At 42.5% G+C, this 23,864-nt stretch overlaps 1 protein-coding gene across 11 annotated transcripts in view; it reads right to left on the reverse strand.

Annotated features, from left to right (window-relative positions):
* Positions 1–23,864, reverse strand: part of LMO7 (LIM domain 7) — a 921,898-nt gene that overhangs the window by 263,160 nt on the left and 634,874 nt on the right. For all 11 annotated transcript variants that reach the window (XM_044071726.1, XM_044071729.1, XM_044071732.1 and 8 more), the window contains one exon: positions 22,853–23,161. In XM_044071726.1, the coding sequence (XP_043927661.1) occupies positions 22,853–23,161 (309 nt within the window). The remainder of the gene's footprint in view (positions 1–22,852; positions 23,162–23,864) is intronic.

A 23,864-nucleotide genomic window follows, 5' to 3' on the forward strand; every position in this document is an offset into this window, starting at 1 on the left:
ACCGGAGAACCTCTTGCTGTGAGGCGACAACGTTAACCACTGCACCACTGTGCCGCCCATCCAATCATCAAGGTTCCTTATGATGAGGGCCAATGAGGCGTTCTGCTTGACATGTATGGGCATTCTATTCCAGAGTATGGGGAGTCTCTGGGTCAGGAACCTATCCCCCCAGCATGTTTTGTTCATTGTGATGACAAGGTTTAGATCCCTGGAGTGTGTGGCTCTTAGGGATTTGGATTTCTTTAAATGGCGCATGTCCAACAGCTCAGGGTTGACATGGCCTTGTAGGTTAAGCGGAGATCCCCTCTGAGTAGACAATATGCGACAGAGTATAGTTGGAGTTTTTTTTAGATGGTCAGCATATGGCATCTGCTTTAGGCCTGTGATTCTTTTACTGAGGTATTCCTGTGGCCTTTCCAGCTGTTGCAGAGATCTTGTTAGGTACATACCAAACGGGGCATTATACTCTATAATGGGTCTAATGAGGGATGAGTACAGTGGGACAAAGACCTCCTTTTTTCTGGATGAAAAGCCCTTAGTAATGAGGTGTGCCACATAGAAGGATTTCCTGACTGTTGTGATATGGTTATCGAAAGTGTGACCACTGTCCACCTGTGTCCCTAAGTCTCTCATCACACTTTCGATGTTTAGTGTCCTGCCACCTATGTGGTAATTCATGGGTACATGATTTTTTCCAAAGGGGATAACTATACATTTCTTGGCATTAAGCTTGAGCCCATGGCTCTGGCACCAGGCATCTGTTTCTGTAAGGCCCTTTTGTAGAATATCCACATCATTTGGGGATTCAATAATGGCTACCAGTTTGCAGTCATCTGCTAACTTTGAAGCCAGAGTCCCTTAGTTTTGGCCTGTACTTCAGAGAAGTAGATGCCAAACAAGAGTGGTACCAGGACTGAACCCTGAGGTACTCCACTTGTCTGGAGCTGGATTTAGAGTCGGCTACTTTTACAGACAAGGTTCTGTCAGTAAGCTAGTTGGCAACCCATCGAGTGACGTAGGGATTTATGCCCAGCTTAGTAAGTTTAGCTATGATTCCAGAGTGGGGGATGGTGTCGAAGGCCTTGGCGAGGTCCAGATAGGCTGTATGGACCACCTTATCTTTGTCCACAGCTCTGGAGACTGATTCGAAGAAGTCAATCAGATTCAGGAGACAAGATCTGTCCTTCACAAACCCAAACTGGGTGGGGTCCAGTGTTTGAAGGTTGCCAATGTCTTTGTTTATAAGTTTCATGATAATGCGTTTCATGCCCTTGCAGATCAGGCTTGTCAGACTGATGGGACGGTAGTTCCCGGGATCCAAGGCGGATCCTCTCTTGTGGAGCGGGATAACTGTAGCTGTGCGCCACTCAGTGGGCACGAAGCCTGAGGTGAGGCTATGATTAAACATGACACTTAGGTGAGATGCCAGTTCATTTTGTAGTTCATGTAGTACACAGCCTAGGATGTCATCTGGTCCCATGGATGCTGTATTCTTAGCTTTGGAGAGTGCGGTTTCTACCTGTGTGGCCATGATTATCGGAATTTGGCAATCTTTTGGTAGTGAGATGGGCCCTTTAGGGGGTGAGAGGGGGATGACGTTGGCACTAAATCAATCTGCCAGGATATTGGCAATATCCTTGGGATCAGTATATTTAATGCCATTCTGTTGTAGCTCAGATCTGTTCTGAGCATTGCCATTTAGATTCTTGACATAACTATAGAACGCCTTGTGGTTGTCTTTGGAATCTTTGGCAATTTTATTTTCGTAACTAGCTTTTGAGGATTTTATGAGGGATATCAGCTTCTTACTGAGGCTGGTGAGGGATTTTCCTCTTTTCTGCATCAGTTTCTGCCTTCTGTTATATAGTTTGTTTATAGCTTCCTTTTTTTGAAGAAGAGTATCTTGGTTCTATTTGGGATGGCACGATTCATGCATGAGTGGATGTGCTCGTACAGTGCCTTTGTGTAGGATTCTGCAGTCGAACTTCCAGATCCCGTCTGCATGGGCGTTGTGAAGTTTGTCACTTCTGACTTCAGTAGCATGAAGTTGGCTTTGGAGAAGTTTTTTAAGGAGGTTTCCTTACTGGGGGGTGGGGGTGGGATGTGGATATCAAAGGTGATTTGCTTATGGTCAGACCTGACCAATGAGGGGGTGACCACTAGTGTGGAGCATCTATCTCCCATGTTGATAATGGCCAAGTCTAGGATATTGGAGCCCCTGGTGGGACAGTGGATTAGTTGATCCCGGGCATTGGAATTTATGAATTCCAAGAACCGTTGGGAAAAGGAGTTGGTACCCAAGTAGTTTTCCCAATTAATGGCAGGGTAGTTGAAATCACCCAGTATTAGGGTGTTTGGTTGTATCTTAATATTTTCCAGTATGTTTAGAAAGGTGTAGTGAGAATCTTGGGGCATGGTGGGGGATCTGCAAAAAGCTACAATTTGGATTGCAGTCTTACCTAGTGTTGTTAGTTGCACCTGGAGAATTTCAGATGCATTGTGTTGGGCAACTAAGCCTGGAGGTGTGAATATCCTTGGTGAATATGGACACTCCTCCACCTTTAGTGTTTCGGTCTTGGTTTTGTGGCCAAAATGTGTGGTAAGAATTGTAGCCTGGTATTGCAGGGGTGCTCTCTGGAGCCTTGAACCAGGTCTCAGTTACTGCACAGATATCGATGTTCTCCATTTTTAGGAGTGCCTCAAGAGAGTGCATTTTGAGGTTTAGACTTCTAGCATTGAGTAGCATTACCTTCAGATTTTGCATGCTTGTATCCGTTACAGTGGTGGTTTTATCCTTTGAACCTTGCCTAAAAAAGGCACTATAGGGGTGGCAAGAGCTTTAGCCATTAACCTGAATCCCAGGGGTGACAGGTGCAGACAATCTCTGGCAAAGCATTGTGGTTTGTCGATCATGTCTTCCCAGGCAGACAAATACTGGATCCCCTTTGAATGACACCAGAAGCTTAGCCAATTGTTGAAGTCCATCATTTTGTCCTTATACTGTGGTATCATTCTGGGCAAAGGCAGGATGCTACTCAGGGCTAGGGTCATACCTGCCTGGGTCACATGATCCAAGAGCTCTTCCATGTCTCTCTTCATGTAGTCCAGGGAGGTATGTCTCAAGTCATTCACTTCAGCATGGACAATGACAGTCGTATTTGTACTTGTTGTAGAGTGACTTGAGTGCATACATTATGTGGCGGATCCTGGTACCAGACAGGCAGATGACTAATTTTCTCCTTTTTCAGCCTGGTGAGTGGGACATCAGTGTGCCTGACTATGGAGTCACCTATGACTTAAGTGTTGGGTACATTGTCTTGCCTTAGGGGCTGTTGTTGGGTGGCATACTGGTGTTGTGAGCTGTGTGTCACTTTGGTTGTGACTGGTGTTTGCGTTTCAGCTTCGGAGGTCCTTGTTGCTTGGGCAGGTTAATGTTAAGGGCCTCCGCATATGTGGGTTTAGTGTTGCTATGTGTGGGTGTTGTTGGTGTGGGTTTTGAAGGGATACGAGTTGCTTGAGGTGTAATGCAGGTGTTAACCTTCTCCTCTTGACTATCTAGCACAATCTTGGCAATATAAAATTGTGTAAAGGGGGAAGGGCTGATAGCAGCATCCTGGTGGACAGCTTTTTATGAGTTCTATCCCCAGTTTGTTAACATGTTCCCCCATTTTTTTCTTATCTTGCTAGGTAGTGAATAACTAAAGAAGTCAATCCATACTGGCACTAAACAAGCAGTTGCAGATTTATTTGGGTTCTCCGTCTATACAGAGAATATCTAACATGCATTAGTCATAGGTTCATAGGTAATTACTAGGCTATCTGTGCAAGGGCATTTATAAGCCTAGCCAGAATGTATTGGCTTTCACCACTGTCAGAAGAAAAATTCAAACGAGTCACATCTGCCTCAGGTGATGAAAATTTCCTTTATTAACTGCTAACCAGATTACAGCAACATGTTGGCCAAGATGATCTCAATCTGATCAGCTTGTTTACTGACATCAACTTTTATACTTTCCTGTTACTAGCCAAAATAGCTTTTGTTACATTTCTGACAGTTGGCTATGAAAAACATTTAGGATATCATAAATTACCTCAGAAAAGAATGTTTTCCCTCAAAACCACAGTTAGTACAGAATGTTTAAAAAGGTACAGAATACTTAGTTCAACAGTGGTAGCTGGAATTTTCCAGGACACACAGCTTGCCTCAGTAAATTAACTCTTACTCACCCGTGTGTCCTTCTACCAAGCTTTCATTTAACTGCAGTTAGCTTTCTTTATTCAGAAGTATAAAAAACAGGTGTTATTCAAGTTCATAAGCAAACTACATCTATCATAGATAAAGCCCATCTTTAATAAACATGGTTCAATGACCTTTTCTTACCAACACTTCAGCAAATAGCATATTCATTTTGCTAGATGGGAGAAAGAGACAAATAACAGTGTTTTAAAACTTTTTCTCTTAACAATTCCCCCTCAAAACACTTTTATTTGTCTTTTTATTTCAGCAATATATGGTAAAAACTGAGTTTTTCTTTGCATACATTACTTCATTTGCAAGACAAACTTTTAAACTTCAAAACATTTGCAAAAGTCACATTTCAATGTATTCACTTTCACCAGTCTGTTGCAACTGCTGGTACATCGTTTTCGTAACAGCAGTATCAACCAGTCTTTGTAGAAGACCTCTGATACAGGGTATACAACAGCAACCACATACCACCACGATAGCCACAGCGACTCAGATGGACACCAGGAAACTGCTGATGAGATGACTCCATTTTCCAAACCACGCTTGTAGAAAGTCTGTGAAGGGATTATTTACCCCAGAGTTCTCTGCCAATTCTTCGGATAACATCTCCAAACCTTTCAAAGCTCGAGTGATGCTCCCATCAGGGGCAGTGTTATTCGGAATATATGTACAACAGAAAGTCCCAAACATCCTGCAAACTCTTCTTTGGCCAGGAGAATATCCAACTCAATTCGATTCTGCCATGCCACCTGCGAAGTGACCTCCAGTTGTTCAGCAATACCTTTTAATGCATCTTTGGTATAGTTCACAAAACGCTGCTGGTTATAGTAAATGTAGTTGATCCAGTCCACATTCTTATTAGGTTGAATCCAGACAAAGATAGATGCAAAACCAGCCGCTATTTGGTTTATTGCTTTGTATTCATCAGGCACGCCTCTTGGTACGCCAATGCTATCGATGTAGACACTGCTATCGAAGGATTGCTTCGGTGCCTCTCTTTCTCTTATTCAACCACCTCGGCTTTATTTCAGGTTCTCTTACGAAATTGCTTGCTGGAACTGGGAAAATGTAGAATGGCAGAATTAACTTTGCAAGTGCATAAGTTCCCTTCTAGGGAATCGTAAGTCTTGATCTGAGTTTGTTGTCTCCACATAACCACCATACGTCTGCTAAACTGTGAGTTTGGTTCTCCAGAAATGGATTTTCATTGCCATTCACAGTAACATTGCAATAATTCTGTCCCATATTGCCATAATTCTTTCCTGTGCCATCTCTGGAAATGCACATATACGAACCTGGATAGGAGATTGCTGTAGGCGGTTTCTCAACTTTGCTTATGACTGGAAAACGCTGGGTTTCATCTTTGCATTTATCTTCGGTTTTGTTGAAGAGTAACTTTAACAGACACGTCAGATTACCTTCAGCTTGCATCAATGGGACTGTCGCTAGTTGCTGTTTACCTTCAGCATGAGAAACACAGTTCTCACGATGTGCCTCTCGGGTACTATATCTAACCCAAGATAACCATTCATTATGGTATACGAATCCCGTCTCGAGTAACAACTGTTCTTCCTCTGTGAAGGCAAAATCTGCTTTACTTGTCGCATTCTTAAGGCTTTGCACTTTAAGTTGGAACGTCCCCAAAGGATCAGTTCCAATTGGAAGGGACACTCCGATTCCATAAACTCCTGAATCACTTTCTTGTGGTGACACGATGGTTATAGTAATTACTTCGATACTTAGGAAATGCACAATTTTTATTCTTTGTTGCCTGCTTTTATCTTTCTCTGGTATCACTGCACCGCTTGTTTCCCATCCATTCACATCTGTTGACCACCAAACATTTGACCAGGACGCACAGTCTCTATTGCACAAATATTTTGCACGAGTCAAGAAATCATCATTGTTCCATTTAGCACAGTCCAAAATTCCTTCACAAAGTTTTACCTTGAACACAGTAGTAACACCTGTTTGCACTTGCAGCACCACCATTCCTTTTTCTCTCACAACTGTTCCTTCTCGTATGGACATATTTACTTTCGCCACCAAAATCATCATCACGTAACAGTTCAAGTACCAGTTGAACATGGCCATCCTTCCTTTGTAGTCAGACACTGCGTTCAGGGGTCCGGTGGAGTCTGACCAACATCAATGGTAGAAGGAAAAGTCTTAAGTTTTTTACAGTGGGTGATATGAATCCACAAAGTCCTCTCTGTGATCTTTACAGCCGTAGGTGTTGAGATAAGTACTTGATATGGGCCTTCCCACCTGGGGGATGACCAGTTCTCTCTCTTCACAATTCGGATCCACACCCAGTCCCCGGGTGCCACGCTTAACAAGGTTTCACTTCTGGAATCTGCAAAGGAGTCATTGGTTACAAGAGACTTGACATTTAGCAGCTTCTTCATATAATCCGCCAGATCCTCACCCCCCCCCCCCCTCACGTTCCGCTGGCAACAATCCTTGCCACTGCGGGACGTAATATGGTCTCCCAAACATAAGTTCAAATGGTGTAAGTCCTTTGTAGGAGGGTGGGATTCGCATGTACAGGAGTGCCAATGGAAGGTACGCAGTCCAGGATCTATGCATTTCTGCCGTCAGTTTGCAGAGTTTACTCTTCAGGACACCATTGTGTCTCTCCACCAGTCCAGCTGACTGTGGATGGTAAGCACAAATCAATTTGAAACACTTGACCCAACTTCTGAACAATCTGGTTAACAAAATGAGACCCATTATCACTGTAAAGGTGTCTTGGTAAACCAAATCAAGGAATTATTTCTGTTGTTAAAAGCTTAGCTACTGTGTGTGCAGCAGGATGCTTTACTGGAAAAGCTTCTACCCACTTAGAAAAAGCATCAATTATGACTAGACAAAACTTTTTTCCCTCTGAGGGTGTCAACTCAAAGTCCATACAGTGTGTGTGGAATGGATATGGAGGGGTAGGGAATGCCTGCTGAGATTTCTTAACTCCCCCCTGAGCATGATACTTTGCACATAATAAACAAGATAAACAGAATTGCTTTGCATAACTTGAAAATCCTTTACACCAAAACACCTTAGACACTATTTGAACCATTGTCTGTACTCCTACATGGGCAGGTCCATGGCTAACCAACGCAGCATACCTAAAAAGGTTTGAGGGTAATACCATTTTGCCATCTGATGCCCTATACAACCCATCCTGTTGGGTAATACCATATTTCACCCAACAACATTTTTCCTTCTGTGTTGTCAGTGTTTGCATTACTTTTAGTGTCTCCAAGTCTAAGAGGTGTCCAGGCTCTAAATCATTGTCATTACACTGGTGCCAGGACTGGAACAGATGACTGTGCAGAATCCTCAAAATATCTAAACTTTTACTACAACGGGGCCAGGCCAGGTCCAGGGGGAGGATGGCCACCCTTTTGTACAAGTAAGTAGCAGTCCACAAAACTCACAAAAACTGACATGCCAAAGAAGAGCCATAAAGACGACAAAGTGGACTATTAAGGATACGAAAGAAATTATGTATTGCTACTATTATGCAAAAAACACATTACTTCCAGACACAAAATATACAAAACAATTGAGAGAAATTAGAGGAAAGAAAAATACTTCCGCAATAAAAACTGTCAGAAGTTCAAATGAAAACGTGTTCATTAATACAACAGATTTGTGAAAAACAATATATAGATCAAGAAACCTTGATCTGTTTGGAAAAAGAAGCATATGAGGAAGTGCGAAAATATATATAACAAAACCAAGAGATATTTGAAAAGTATAAAAAAGAAATATGGACATGGGAAAGAAAGAGAGATTTGATGTGGAGCAATATTTATGCAAAGGAGAAAGCAAAACTAATCAATACAAAAACAGCAGCACCAAAGACGTTTGAAGAGAAATGCAGGCAAAGAATCTGGACATGGAAAACTTTACAATACAAAAAAATAAGACAAAGAGGAAAAGTAGAAAAGGAGATTAGTAATGGAGAAATTGAGGATGAGAAGATGGTAGAATGGTTAAGGTGTTTACCTTACAGACACAAGGTGCAGGGTTTGATTCTCATATGAGATAATTGGCTAGGCTTAAAATGGCCCACAAGGGTAATTAGCCTAGTACTAATCTATGTAAAAGCAAATCATTTTCTTGAGCTGCCTTTTTTGCAGCCATATCAGCAAAAGCATTTCCCCTGGAGACAGGATCTTTTTTGTTAGTATGTGCGGAACATTTACATATCGCTATCTGAAGTGGTAATTGCACTGCATCTAACAACTGTAAAATTAAATCTCTGTGATTTATTGGTTTGCCTGTCGCAGTAACCATTCCTCTATTCTTCCATCGTTGAGCGAAAACATGCACAGTGGAGAAAACATACTAACTTATCTGTATAAATTGTCACTTTTTTACCCTCCCTTAAGGTACAATCTCGAGTCAAAGCCACTAACTCAGCTTCTTGGGCAGAATAAATATTTGAAAATCCTTTTGCTTCCAAAACTTCAGTTTCTGGGGTGACAGCATACCCTACTAGTGTTTTTCCTACAGTGTCCTTCTTTGCTGATCCGTCTACAAACAAAACGAGATCAGAATCTACCAATGGAATATCCGTCAAATCTGGTCGGGGAAGTACTTTGTTATGAATGCTCTCTAACAAACGTGTGGAGTACTTCTTCTGGAGTCAGCAAAAGTGTCGCCGGATTAAGAGTAGTACATTTTTCTATGGTCATATGTGGCTCTGTCAGCAGCACTATCATACATGACAAATGTCGACTAAGAGATAAAAAGGTTATCTTATCTTGCAAAAGTATAGTAACTACTGAATGTGGAACTCGCAATTTTAATGGGTGAAACAAAACTAATGATGCTGAGGCTTGCACTGCCCATGGTGGCTGCCACTACAGCTTGAACACAATGCGGCAATGCCCTTGCAACAGGATCTAATCTGGAGGAATAAAAAGCTATCTGTCTCTGTTTATCCCCATGTACTTGTACCAGAACCAAAGACATATATCCTCCCTTACAATCAACCATTTGTACAAACTGCTTAGAATAGTTCGGAAAACCCAAAACAGAGGATCCTGCTATCAATTGCTTAATTCTATTAAATGCTTGTATTGCCTTATCTGTCCACTGTATATTACTTTTAGCTGCCATGGGAGTGTCCTAGATCAGTGCGGTCAATGGCCCTACTTCTTCAGCATAGTTAGGAATCCAACTTCTACAAAAATTAGTCACACCTAAAATGACATCATCTCCCGCTTAGTCGTAGGCATAGGCGCTTCAAGAATTGCTTGTTTTCTTTTATTTTCCAGTTGTCTACCTTCCTGCGAGATTAAATAACCCAAGTACTTTACTTGTGCTTTCCACAATTGTAACTTCTCTATTTACTTTATGTCCTTGCTCAGCTAAAAAACTAAGAAGGGCTAGGATATCCTTTTTACAACTTTCCTGCGTGGATGAGGCCAATAAAATATTCTCTATGTACAACAGGACCTGGCTTCCCTCTGGGGGAACAAACTGAGCTAAAAATTCGCAGCCATTTCTTGTGCGAATATTGTCGGACTCTCACAATAACCCCGTGGCAATCTGGTGTAGGTGTATCTTTTACCTTGGAAAGTGAATGCAAACCAAAATCTACTCTCCTTATGTAATGGTATGGAGAAAAAAGCATTGCTTATATCTATGACAGAAAAATATCTGTGCTGAGGTAGTAAATCATTAAGTAATGTATAGGGGTCAGGGACCACCGGTGCTCTTGGGATCACAGCTGAATTAACTGCTTGTAAATCCTGAACCAACCTCCAGGACCCATCCAGTTTCTTTACAGGAAACAACGGAGTATTGCAGGGTGACTCTGGGCATTCAACAAGAATTCCTACCTGTTTTAGCTGTTCAATAACTGGTTTAATTCCTTCCTCCGCTTGTTTACTTAACGGGTATTGGTGCTTACGAGGTCTAAAACCTGACTTTGGAGTTATACAAACTTCACCTGCTGTTTTCTTCAGTCCCACATCTCCTTTACCTTTTGACCATAAATCTACAGGTAAGGCACTTAACGCACTTCCTCTTGAGTTAGGAGGATTTGTCATGCCTTTTCTGTTTTGTCATCCCTAAAGTGCACGCTTGGTCGTGCCCAAGTCACCCAATTTAATCTTTGTACCCGGATCTGTCGATCTTTTAACTGACCTTCAGACATTGTGTCCCAAATAGTTACCTTTTTTGCCAAATCTACCCAATGTGTCCCCACTGCTTTAGTAACTGAAACATGCGGTCTATAACTTGAGCGATATAAAGAACTCATTTCCTTAGTCAAAGTACAGGTTGCTACTGTATCACCTTGCGTAGCCCAAAACATATCATTCAAAATTATCCTTGCACACTTGTGCTTAAAGAATTCTTTATCCGGACCAAGGGCCTTATAGAACATTGTACAATGTAAGTGCGCCGCAACCTGCGGTGACCCGCTCCTAGATTTACTTAAAGCTGGATTGATCAACTCTGTATCAACCCTCCCCGGGCCATCTGAAATCAGGTCTAGGCTATACCAGTAAAACAAGTCTTGTACTCCCTGTACTACTAAGCCATCTGCTAACCTTGCCTCAATACCTTTAGGTGTGGGAATTGCCGCTATTCCAAACACATGCATCAATCTCTTCCCAGCAAATTAACTGGACAAACTTTTGATATAATTACCCTACACCTAACAGTTTGGTTTGTTTGCGGATCTGTGAACAGTAGAGGAGGAGACAGTGGTTCCTTATAAATTTTCCCGTTTGCCACTTTTACAAGGACAAACTCATCTGTTTCGCAGTTCAGAGGCAGAACTGCTGGACCCAAAAGTGTACGCGATGCACCTGAATCACATAAAAACTCCACTTTCTGTCCCTCAACCAAAAACTCGATCATGGGTTTCTGATCTAGATGCATAGCAATACCCAAATTTGCCACGTTTATGACTTCACAGTCACAATCCCGCCCTTCCATTAGAGTGTTCTGACATTCATCGTAGAGTGTGTCTGCCTCTTCATTATCCCCATAATGAAGATGGCGCCTTTCTTTACTATCATATAGTCATGCGGAGCCCTTGTTTGTAAGCTGTGGGGGATGTTGCCACTCTTCACAGTCGGCAGCGAAGTGCCCACGTCTACCGCATTTAAAACATTTTCCACGTTTTAACCTTTCCCTATAGGCTGAATGTTCACCCGGTTCATTTAACGTGCCCCATTGTGGGCCCCCACGTTTTTTTTTACACCACCACGGCGCCCTTACCCCCTTTGGTCCTGTACTAAGAATATACCACCATCATCCCCTACTGCCAACACTTGTACTTTCTTTTTCTTTTTTAGATTAAAATGTCACTCAGCATGTCGTGCATATTCAAACAAAGGCTGCAGTCTACATGTTCTGTGATCTACCATGTGCTTAGTAATAAAACTACTTATCGGAGCCTTACAACCTTTAAGGAAAGCATTTTTTAATTGCTGTTCATACGGACTATCATTAGTCTGATCCTGCGGAATTGTCATTCCACAATGGTTATTGAACACTTCTGTCAGTCTTACAATATAATGATCTACACTTCATCATTTTGGAGGCACTGATTTATTACTGTCCAATCTGCTCTTGGACGCCACTTATCAGAAATTCTCTTTAACAGATCAGTGACTCGCGTATCTAACACCCCAGAATTATGCTTTAATGTAGTGCCGTCATCTGCCTTACATGTCCAAGTACCACAAACTAAGTGCCAATCTGGACCTAAGATTTGTTGCACTACTTGTTCTACTTCTAAACCATTTAGATGATAACTTAAACGCATACCAACTATGTCCTCAGAAAACTTTTGAAAATTAACCTTGGGGTGAGGAATACCATCTGTAGCTCGTTTTATATCCTGTCTAGCCCAGGGACGATGAACTAAAATAGTTGGTTCTTGTCCAACATCTCCTGCTTGTGGATTTGCAACTTGTATTAAGGGAAGAGCTTCTTAATGGTCAGAAAGTTTAATAGCCCAACGTCCTTGCCCTGCTGGTCCTGACCTTAACTGCATAGGTTGTTCTACCTGTTGCAAAGCAACTTTAGGTACTATGGGAATTTGTGGGAAAATTGGAGGGGTCACAACATTTCCTTTAGCAGCTAATAACCCACCCTGCTGTACAGGTCCCATATCTTCAGACTGATATTGAGGAGGTTCCCCCGGTATGGCAGCAGCAATTTCACCATACGGATGGGCGGTTGCCTGCCTTTGTACTGCACAAACTGTGTGCTCATCCTCCTTATCTAAAAATAAAGCTACTTTTCCACTTGGCACCAGTGATCCCTTTTGATTTATTTTCTCTTTTTCCTGACACTGTTTTTCTTTTATATCTCATTTATTTGCTTCTTCTAACCATTTTTGTGCTTGGGGAAATCCCAATTGTCTTTGCTTTTTAGTTCTAGTTCCTGCATCCTTTTTCAAATCTCTAACCAATTTTGCACAGGCATTCTTATTCAGTGTACCATCAAAACCATATTTCAACTTCCACTTTCTCAAAAATTTAACATTATTTTTGTTTAAACTTTTCATATACTTAGCATCAACATTTAAACAGGCATCACTCTCACACTTGCAGCAACAGAACCCATGTTTTCCTAGATTTCTTATTTTAGGACTGCATATTTTAGGGACTGCATCAAAATTATTTTTACAGGGCTTATTACAAAATGGGGCTATCTTAACGGGGATCCTAACAAAATAATCTTAACTATTCCTACCCACCCTTAACTAAAAATAAACCCCCCTGCCGACAAGGTTAAATTAAATTAAAAGAAAATTGTTTTCATCCTACCTGAGTCAGATGAGACTCAGTTTCCCCTTTTGGCTCGGAAACCGTCCCTCAGATAGGGATCAGAGAGCGGCCGGCCTCTTTCCAATGACAAATCAGTTGGAGGGCTTTCCGTCGAGGGAATCTTAAGATAAGAAACCCTCACCTGCACAGGTTTTTCGGTCTCTCTGTCGGTCTGATCCTTATCTTCGTAGAGGTTTCCGGTCCGAAGGACCATAATGTCAGAAGAAAAATTCAAACAAGTCACATCTGCCTCAGGTGATGAAAATTTCCTTTATTAACTGCTAACCAGATTACAGCAACATGTTGGCCAAGATGATCTCAATCTGATCAGCTTGTTTACTGACATCAACTTTTATACTTTCCTGTTACTAGCCAAAATAGCTTTTGTTACATTTCTGACAGTTGGCTATGAAAAACATCTAGGATATCACAAATTACCTCAGAAAAGAATATTTTACCTCAAAACCACAGTTAGTACAGAATGTTTAAAAAGGTACAGAATACTTAGTTCAACAGTGGTAGCTGGAATTTTCCAGGACACACAGCTTGCCTCAGTAAATTAACTCTTACTCAGCCGTGCGTCCCTTTACCAAGCTTTCATTTAACTGCAGTTAGCTTTCTTTATTCAGAAGTATAGAAAACAGGTGTTATTCAAGTTCATAAGCAAACTACATCTATCATAGATAAAGCCCATCTTTAATAAACATGGTTCAATGACCTTTTCTTACCAACACTTCAGCAAATAGCATATTCATTTTGCTAGATGGGAGAGAGAGAGACAGACAAATAACAGTATGTTTTAAAACTTTTTCTCTTAACAGCCACCCCCTTAGATTAGTTCCCTGTGCCTCTGTCCAGCAGAGCCATTAGTTCTCTGTGCCACAGTCCAGTAGAGCCACTGCAGTGATCCCCGGGGTAAATTTTCTGTTTCCCATCGACCCGTCAAGATTTCACGAAGAGTGTTAGTGAGGGGCTCAGCCTGATGTATATTGGAATCCTGTTCCAAAGCATGGGGAGTCTCTGGGACAGGAATCTATCCCTCCAGCATATCCTATTTATCGTTGTGGTGAGGTTTATATCTCTAGAGTGTGTGGCTCTCCGGAATTTGTTTTTCTTAGGTGGAGCATGTCCATCAATTCTGGGTTGGACATGGCCTTGCATGTCAGGCAGAGATCACCTCTGAGTAAGCGGTATGCAATGGAGTACAGCTGGAGTTTCTTGAGTCAGACTGCATAGGGCATCTGTTTGAGGCTAGTAATCCTCTTGGTGAGGTACTTTTGTGGTCTTTCCAGCTGTTGCAGTTGTCTTGTAAGGTACATCCCAAATGGGGTGTTGTATTCTATGATGGGTCTAATGAGTGATAGTAGAGAGGCGCAATAACCTCTTGTTCTAGATGCAAACCCTTTTGTGATTATGTGGGCCATATAGAAGGATTTTCTAACCATCTTGGCAATATGATTATCAAAGGAGAGATTACTATCTACTTGGGTCCCCAGATCCCTTATTACATTTTCTGTATTTAGGAGACTACCACATATTTGGTAGCTCACGGGTACTTTATTTTTTCCAAAGGGGATGACTATGCACTTTTTGGCATTTAGCTTGAGGCCATGATTTTGACACCAGGTATCGTTCTCAGTGAAACCCTTCTGGAGGGTGTCTATCAGCTGGAGAATCAATTATGGTCCCTAGTTTGGAGTCGTCTGCAAACTTGGTCAGCCACAGTCCTCCTATGCTTTCCTGTACCTCTGAGAAATATATACCGAACAGGAGGCATCCTAGGACTGAGCCCTGGGGGACGCCACCTGTAACCGGTTTAGAGTCGGACATAGAGTCTGCAACTCTCACCATGTGGGTTCTATCCATGAGCCAGTTGGCAACCCATCTCGTGATGTAGGGGTTTATGTTCAAGCTGGTGAGCTTGTCTATACTACTAGAATGGGAGATGGTGTCAAAAGCCTTTGCGAGGTCTAGGTAGGCTGTGTGGACCTCCTTTACCTCATCTAATGCCTTGGTAACTGTCTCAAAGAAGTCCACCAGGATTAGGAGGCATGATCTACCCGTAAAGCCAAACTGGGTAGGGTCCAAGGTTTGGAGGTTCCCAATGTCTCTGTTAATGTGTTCCATGATGATGCGCTCCATAGCCTTGCAGACCAGGCTAGTCAGGCTTATAGAGCGATAGTTCCCGGGGTCCACTGTGGCTCCATCTTTGTGGAGTGGGATAACTGTTGTTGTGCACCACTCTGTGGGTACGTAGCCTGTAGAAAGGCTGTGTTTGAACAGTGTGTTTAGGTGAGGGGTTAGTTGATTTTGGAGCTCTTGTAAGACATAGCCTGGGACACCGTCTGGTCCCATTGAAGCTGTGTTTTTGGCTTTGAATAGGGATGTTTTAACCTGTGTGTCTGTGATTGACGGGGTCCTACATTCTTAGGTTCATAGGTTGGTACTAGGCTATTGGCCCTAGGGCCTATGCAAGCCTAGACATAATTCCCTGGATATTTCTTCCCACAATATTTACTTCTCTGGGCCCCTGTCTAGCAGAATGACTGACATGATCCCCGGGGTGAATTTCCCATCTCCCATCCAACCTTCAAGGTTCCTTTTGAAGAGGGCCAATGAGACGCTCTGCTTGACATGTATGGGCAGTCTATTCCAGAGTATGGGGAGTCTTTGGGTCAGGAACCTATCCCTCCAGCATGTTTTGTTCATTGTGATGACAAGGTTTAGATCCCTGGAGTGTGTGGCTCTGAGGGATTGGGATTTCTTTAAGTGGAGCATGTCCAACAGCTCAGGGTTTGGCATGGCCTTGTATGTTCAGCAGAGATCGCCTCTCAGTAGACGATATGCCACAGAGTATAGCTGGAGATTTTTTTTAGACGGTCAGCATATGGCATCTGCTTTAGGCCTGTGATTCTTTTAGTGAGGTATTTCTGTGGCCTTTCCAGCTGTTGCAAATGTCTTGTGAGGTACATACCAAACGGGGTATTATACTCTATAATGGGTCTAATGAGGGATGAATACAGTGGGACAATGACCTCCTTTTTTCTGGATGAAGAGCCCTTAGTGATGAGGTGTGCCACATATTTCCTGACTGTTGTGGCGATGTGGTTATCGAAAGTGAGACCACTGTCCATCTGTGTGTCCCTAAGTCTCTCATCACACTTTCTATGTTTAGTGTCCTGCCACCTATGTGGTAATTCATGGGTACATGTTTTTTTCCAAAGGGGATAACTATATATTTCTTGGCATTAAGCTTGAGCCCATGGCTCTGGCACCAGGCATCTGTTTCTGTAAGGCCTTTTTGTAGAATATCCACATCATTTGGGGATTTAATAATGGCTCCCAGTTTGCAGTCATCTTAGTGTTGGCCTGTACTTCAGAGAAGTAGATGCCAAACAAGAGTGGTCTCAGGACTGATCCCTGAGGTACTCCACTTGTCTGGAGCTGGATTTGGCTACTTTTACAGTCTGGGTTCTGTCAGTAAGCCAGTTGGCAACCCATTGAGTGATGTAGGGATTAATGCCCAGCTTAGTAAGCTTATCTATGATTCCAGAGTGGGGGATGGTGTCGAAGGCCTTGGCGAGGTCCAGATAGGCTGTGTGGACCACCTTACCCTCATCCACAGCTCTGGAGACTGATTTGAAGAAGTCAATCAGATTCAGAAGACAAGATCGGCCCTTCACAAACCCAAACTGGGTGGGGTCCAGTGTTTGAAGGTTGCCAATGTCTTTGTTTATAAGTTCCACGATAAAGCGTTCCATGCCCTTGCAGATCAGGCTTGTCAAACTGATGGGACGGTAGTTCCCGGGATCCAAGGCAGATCCTCCCTTGTGGAGCGGGATAACTGTAGTTGTGTGCCACTCAGTGGGCACGAAGCCTGAGGTGAGGCTATGACTAAACATGACACTTAGGTGAAGTGCCAGTTCATTTTGTAGTACACAGCCTGGGATGTCATCTGGTCCCATGGATGCTGTATTCTTAGCTTTGGAGAGTGCGGTTTCTACCTGTGTGGCAGTGATTATCGGAATTTGGCAATCTTTTGGTATTGAGTTGGGCCCTTTAGGGGGTGAAGTTGGCACTAAATCGATCTGCCAGGATATTGGCAATACCCTTGGGATCAGTATATTTAATGCCATTCTGTTGTAGCTCAGAGCAGATCTGAGCATTGCCATTTAGATTCTTGACATAACTATAGAACGCCTTGTGGTTGTCTTTGGAATCTTTGGCAATTTTATTTTCGTAACTAGCTTTTGAGGATTTTATGAGGGATCTCAGCTTCTTACTGAGGCTGGTGAGGGACTTTTTGCATCCTTGGATTTTCCTCTTTTCTGCAACAGTTTATTCGTTCTTCTGGTATGGTTATGGGCCCTTTAGGGGGGGTAAGAGGAGGGTGAAGTTTGCACTAAACTGGTGTCAGAATGTTGGCAATATCGGTCGGTTCAGTGTATTTTGTGCCATTTTGCACTAACTCAGAGCAGATCTGACAGTTTTCACTAGGTTCTTGACATAGCTAAAGAAGGCTTTGTGGTTATCTTTGGAGTCATTGGCAATTTTTCTTTTGAAACTAGCCTTGGATGGTTTAATGAGGGATCGTAGCTTCTTGCTGATACTGATCAGGGATCTTTCCTTCTTGGGATTTTACTCTTTTCTGTACTAGTTTCCTCCTTCTGTTGTATAGCTTGTTTATGGCCAGGGGTCCACCAGACTGGTTTCCATTTCTTGGAGGAGTGAGTCTTGGTTTTACTTGGGATAGCACGACCCATGGATTCCTGAAGATGCTCATACAGTGCCTTTGTAAAGGTTTCAGTAGCTTGGACAGCACTGTCCTTTAGCATGGGGGCTGTGAACCTTTCCACCTCTGTCTCAAGTAACGTGAAGTTTGCTTTTGAAAAGTTTTTCACGGTGGTTTCCTTGATTGGGGGTGGGGGCAGAAAGTGGCTATCAAGAGTGATTAGTCTATGGTCTGATCAAACCAGCGAGGGGTTGACCTCCAGTGTGGAACACTGGTCACCCATGTTGGTGATGACCAGGTCCAATATGTTCCCTCTGGTGGGGGTGTTAACCAGTTGGATCCAGGGCATTCGAGTTGTATTCTAGGAAGCGTTGGGCAAGGGAGTTAGCACTTTAGTAGTTCTCCCAGTGTATGTTTGGGTAATTGAAATCACCCAGTATTAGGGTGTTTGGTAGGACTTTCATATTTCCCAGTGTCTCCAGAAATGCAGAATGGGGGTCCTGGGTCCTGGTGGGTGATCTGTAGCAAGCTACAATTTGTATTGCAGTTTTGCCCGTTGTTAGTTGCACATGGATTATCTCTGATGCATTGTACTGTGCCACTAACCTGGAGGTGTGGGTATCCTTGATGAATATGGATACACCCCCACCTTTTGTTTTTTTTTCCTGGTTCTGTGGCCGAAAGGTATGGTATGAGTTATAGACTAGTAGTGCTTTGGTGCTCTCAGGAGCCTTAAACTAGGTTTCTGTTACTGCACAGATGTTGATGTTCTCCATACTGAGGGGTGCCTTGAGTGCATGCATTTTGAAGTTTAGACTTCTGGCTTTGAGTAGCATTACCCTCAGTTTTTGGTTACTTGTGCTATTTATGGTGGTGGGTTTGTCTTTTGAGCATTGCCTAAAAAAGGCACTACGGGAGCAGCAAGAGCCTTGGCCAGTATTCAAAAGCCTAAGGGTGACAGGTGCAAGCCATCTCTTGTGAAGCAACATGGCTTGTCGAACATGTCATCCCAGGTGGACAGATACTGGATCCCCTTTGAATGACACCAGAAAATTAGCCAATTGTTGAAATTGATCACTTTTTATTTATACTGTGGCATCATTTTTGGTGAGGGCAGGATGCTACTCGGGGTCAGGGTCATACTGGCCTGAGCTACATGATCAGAGAGCTCTTCCATGTAGTCCAGGGAGGTACGTCTGAGGTCATTCACACCAACATGGACAATGAGAGTCGTAATTGTACTTGTTCTGGAGTGACCTGAGTGCTTGTGTTATCTGGCAGATCCTGGCATCTGACAGGCAGCTAACTGTAACCTTCTCCTTGTCCAGCCTAGTTAGTAAGACATCAGTGTGCCTAACTATAGAGTCACCTATTACTAGTGTGTTGGGTATGTTATTTTGCCTTAAGGGCTGTGGTTGCGTGGTACACTGAATATGTGAAGTGTGTGTTTCATGGTTGGTGATGGGGTGTGGAGGTTGCTTGGATGTCTGCTTTGGAGGTCTCTGTTGCTTTTGCAGATTTTTATTTAGAGCCTCCGAGTATGTTTTCATGTATTCATGTGTGTTATTTGGTTTATTAGGTCTATGTGAGACTGGTGGTGTGTTGCAAGTATTACCCTTCTCCTCTTGACTGTCAGTTCCAGTCTTGGGTTGAGAGAGCTTTGCCTCAGGTTTGGCTGTATAATTGCATCGGTCGCATATATTGGTGTTTGGTGGTAGGAGGAGAGGGTTGTCTGTGTACATGAGGCAGTTGTAACATTTCCTCAAAATGCCCAGATTCACCAGTTGGACTGGAGAGTACACCGGAAACTGCCCTTTGGACATGCCTGGATAGGTAGAGTAAGCTGTTTTTCTGATTGGCTGGTGGGGACGAAGAGAGAGCCTTTTCCTTCTGGACAGTATAGGGGTGTCTAGTGCTAGGGTTAATTAGTGCTTGCTATGAGTTTTAAGCAAGTGCTTGACTGTGAAATGAATGGTTTGAGTGCTAAAGTTGAAGGTTTGTCTAGTTCCAAGGGAAAAATTGAAGAGCAGACTTCGTGGAGCCGAGAATAGTTTAACTCTAGCTAACCGGCACTGCCCAGTGCGCAAAACCGCACAAATGTGGTTTTTATAGCAGGGAAGTGAGAGAGATAGAAATTAGCCCAAAATGGCCGATAAACTACTAACTTCTGGGCTGAAATCACTCTTCCAGGGACAGATAGGCTGCTCAAAGCTCCCCTCTCTCACATGTGAACAGAGAAACTTCCTTCTATCCAAGTAAGGTATGAGCCAACACAGAAACTTGTAACACAGCCCTGGATTCAGCAATAACCCAAAAACTGGACTATACTAGTTCAGAAAGGTGGGAAAAAGTATATTTTTTTGTTTTGTTGTATTTTTTTTCAGAAAATAGAGCAGATACAATCAAAATTAGCCCAAAATGGCCAATAAACTACTAAAGTCTGGGCTGAAACCCCTCCTCCAGGGACAGATAGGCTGCTCAAAGCTCCCTTCCCTCACAGGTGAACAGAGAAACTTCCTTCTATCCAAGTAAGGTATGGGCAACACAGAAACTTGTAACAGCCCCGGACTTAGCAATAACCTGAAAATTGGACTATACTAGTTCAGAAAGGCAGGAAACAAGTATATATATTTCAGAAAATAGAGCAGATACAATCAAAACAACACTTTAAATGGACAGAAAAGGCTATCGCACTTTACTGTGTAGCCTACAACAATTAAACAGATTATTTAAACACAAAAATTACTTAATTCAAGTGCAGGCAGCAAATAAGTACAATATGTAGCAATAACAAACTTTTTAAATCACAGAAACGCTAAAACAAACTGGTGTTTTAGGCGGAATTACTTAAGATAGCAAGAAAAGCAGAAAAATGATACTTAATCATTCCAAAGTCTCTCTTTTGTCTCTCTGCTGCTGTAAACTCTGCAGAACACCTGGAAGGCACTTGCTGAGTGGAATACAAGCGCAAAAACTGCACAAATGCAGTTTATATAGCAGGGAAGTGAAAGAGATAGAAATTAGCCCAAAATGGTCAATAAACTACTAACCTCTGGGCTGAAACCACTCCTCCAGGGACAGATGGGCTGCTCAAATCTTCCCTCTCTCACAGGTGAACAGAGAAACTTCCTTCTATCCAAGTAAGGTATGGGCAACATAGAAACTTGTAACTCAGCCCTGGATTCAGCAATAACCTGAAAACTGGACTATACTAGTTCAGAAAGGTGGGAAACAAGTATATATATATATATATATATATATATATATATATATATATATATATTTTTTTTTTTTTTTCCAGAAAATAGAGCAGATGCAATAAAAAACAACACTTTACCCAATTAACCAGTTAAAAGCTCAAAAGTGAGCCCTGTTCCAGCAGTCTTCAATGAGACAAGTTCTAGCTGCAGACTCCTGCCACTAGGGTACAGAGAAACCTTCACCACATAAGATGACCTGGATCAGTGCACAAGTTATACAAACAAAGCTAGATCCAGCAGGCTTGAATCTAGTCTGTGCTACAGCAAATAAGGCGTAGCGATTTCATAAAGAAACAGTTCAAGTAAGCATGCGCAATAAGCCTTTAACCAGAAATTCCCAGCTAAGAAGGGCATAATCTAGCTTCTCCTCCCACAGGAGTGCAGACCAGAAACCTTCTTAATGTAAAATAACTGGCCTGAAGTCCAAGTGCTTAACCCAGAACTAATACACTTTTAGAATAACAGATACTGAGCCTTCAATCAGCAGTTCCCAACTTAGAAGGATGTATGCTACCTGTCCTGCCACAACAGTGCAGACCACAAACTTCCTTAATGTAAAACAACTGTTTGAAGCCCAAGTGCTTAAACCAAAGGCCTTAGAACAGTTGCAATTTAATCAGGCTACTAACAAGCAGTAATAAAGGCAGCATAATAAATTCAATTGAGTACTTTTAAGAAGAGGCAAAAGCAAAATAAGGTAATAAAAAAGTAGGAAGAAACACACAATAAAGCAGATGAAGTGGAATTTTATTTTATTTTTTGTAGAGGGGGAAACGAAATGTCCTTCCCAAGTGCTCTCTCTGTACACAGCAGAGGAAATAGGACTGGTAAGAGTATCTGAAATCAAAATATGATCTCACTGTACTCAGTTGAGCAAATGAGATGGGTCCAGGAAGAGCGTGCAAAAACAGATTTACAGCAGGGACGGGCAATTCCAAAGCCACCAAGATTAACGCCAAAACAGGAAACAGGGAGGGGGGTGGGGAAATAACTGCAGATAGAGACACACAATATTTACTGAATCAAAGACACACAATATTTACTGAATCAAAGACACAATATTTTCTGAATCAAAGACGCACAATATTTTCTGAATCAAATCTTAAAGTGCAAAGAAAAGTATACTTAAATCAGCTTGTCATCCATAAATTTACGTTCACTCCTGTAAGACCACGTCTTGTGTTTTTACTTATGAATGGGACAAAGAGACACTATAAAGTTTGTGCTCACTTACACAGCACACTTCATTGAATATATCAGTACAAGGATTTACCCATGGTGCAAATCATCATACTTCCTATAATTTAATAGCCAATGAGTAACAGCAGTTTAAATGCTGCCAAGGCAACAGTCCCACAGCAGCTTGCACTCTTCTTTCAACTTTTCCCGGTTAGGGGTCACCACAGCGGACCTCCTATCCACTCATGATTGGCAGTGGAGTTTTTTGGTGTAGAGTTGCCAGCCCCGGCGACCAACCTTTCATAGAAGGCGCGCACAAGCACGCACTCATGCCTAGGGCCAATTTAGAGTGTCCATTTCACCTACAGCAGGTCTTTAGGATGTGGGAGGAAACCGGAGCACCCGGAGGAAACCCACGCGACCACAGGGAGGACATGCAGATTCTGCACAGAAGGCATCCCAGCAGAGGATCGAACCGGAGAGCCTCTTGCTGTGAGGCGACAATGCTAACCACTGCACCACCACAGCTGCACCCCCCCCATTGCAGCTCGCGCTGATGTTAACATTTTCAAAGAATGAATGTAAGTAGAATAAATGGGTGCACTCATTTATCTGCTTTTGCACTCACCTGTGTGGGACTTCTGGCATTGGAGAGGTTTGCCGTGCTGGTTAAAAAGGGACTTAGAGGTGCGCTCGATGGTGAATTGTGCTTGTACTCAGGAATAGGGCTTCTAGGTGCTTGCCTTTCTGTTGTCATGGAAACTGCTGGTTTAGGAGATAGAGTGTGGTACTCGTCGTCGTCATCAAAACTACTGCTTACAGTAGAGCTAGTCTGAGAGTGTCCATCAGTTTCGACTTTTGATGCATTTCTCACTATACTATTTTGTGTCTTCTTAGAGTCTTCTATCTGTCCATTGTACTTGTATGAATCATCCATCTGCAAAAAAGTATGTACATTTCAGTGACTTAGCCATTTGCTCTTAAGAGAAAAAAAATTATGACTCAATTTGCAAAATTACAAGACAATAACCTTAATTGACAAGCATGCATCTAAATACTACTTATGTTTGCCACAGCTGTCAAATGCTGTGGAAGTCCTGAACACCAAACATTTTCAAAACCACGGCTGCGATATAATTACAAGACCTCCACAAAGACGGGTAGAATACAGAAACAGCTGCTTTTTTGGGTACATAAAAAAATGGCCAAACTATCAAAGAGCAACCATAAAATTGGCAAAAAAAAAAAAAAAAAAAAAGACTACAATTAAGATCCAATAAAAAAAAAAATAGAAACCCGTATCCTTGAATCCCAGCAATAAATATTGCTTTGTTACACAAGTATACAACAGCTGCAAAAGTACAGTTTTGTACCTACCATAAATGTAGATGTTCGAATGTTCACACTGCTGCAGTCATTACACTTGGGTTACCCTGCCATCAGGCGGTCCCGCAGTCGGCCAGAGTTCCAAAGTCTTGGTCCGGCGTCGGTTGCAGTCGCTTCTTCCCTGACGTCAGTGCGCCAGGGGTATACAAGATGCATCCGACACCATTTTCTTCAGTTTTACTTGCCCCAGATGTCAGGTGCCCCCAATAGGTAGGCAATACATATTGCAAATAAAAAAATATACATACAAAATA

The sequence above is a fragment of the Protopterus annectens genome, chromosome 5.part0 (assembly GCF_019279795.1).
Source record: "Protopterus annectens isolate FY-2018-M chromosome 5.part0, PAN1.0, whole genome shotgun sequence".
Classification (NCBI taxonomy): domain Eukaryota; kingdom Metazoa; phylum Chordata; order Ceratodontiformes; family Protopteridae; genus Protopterus; species Protopterus annectens.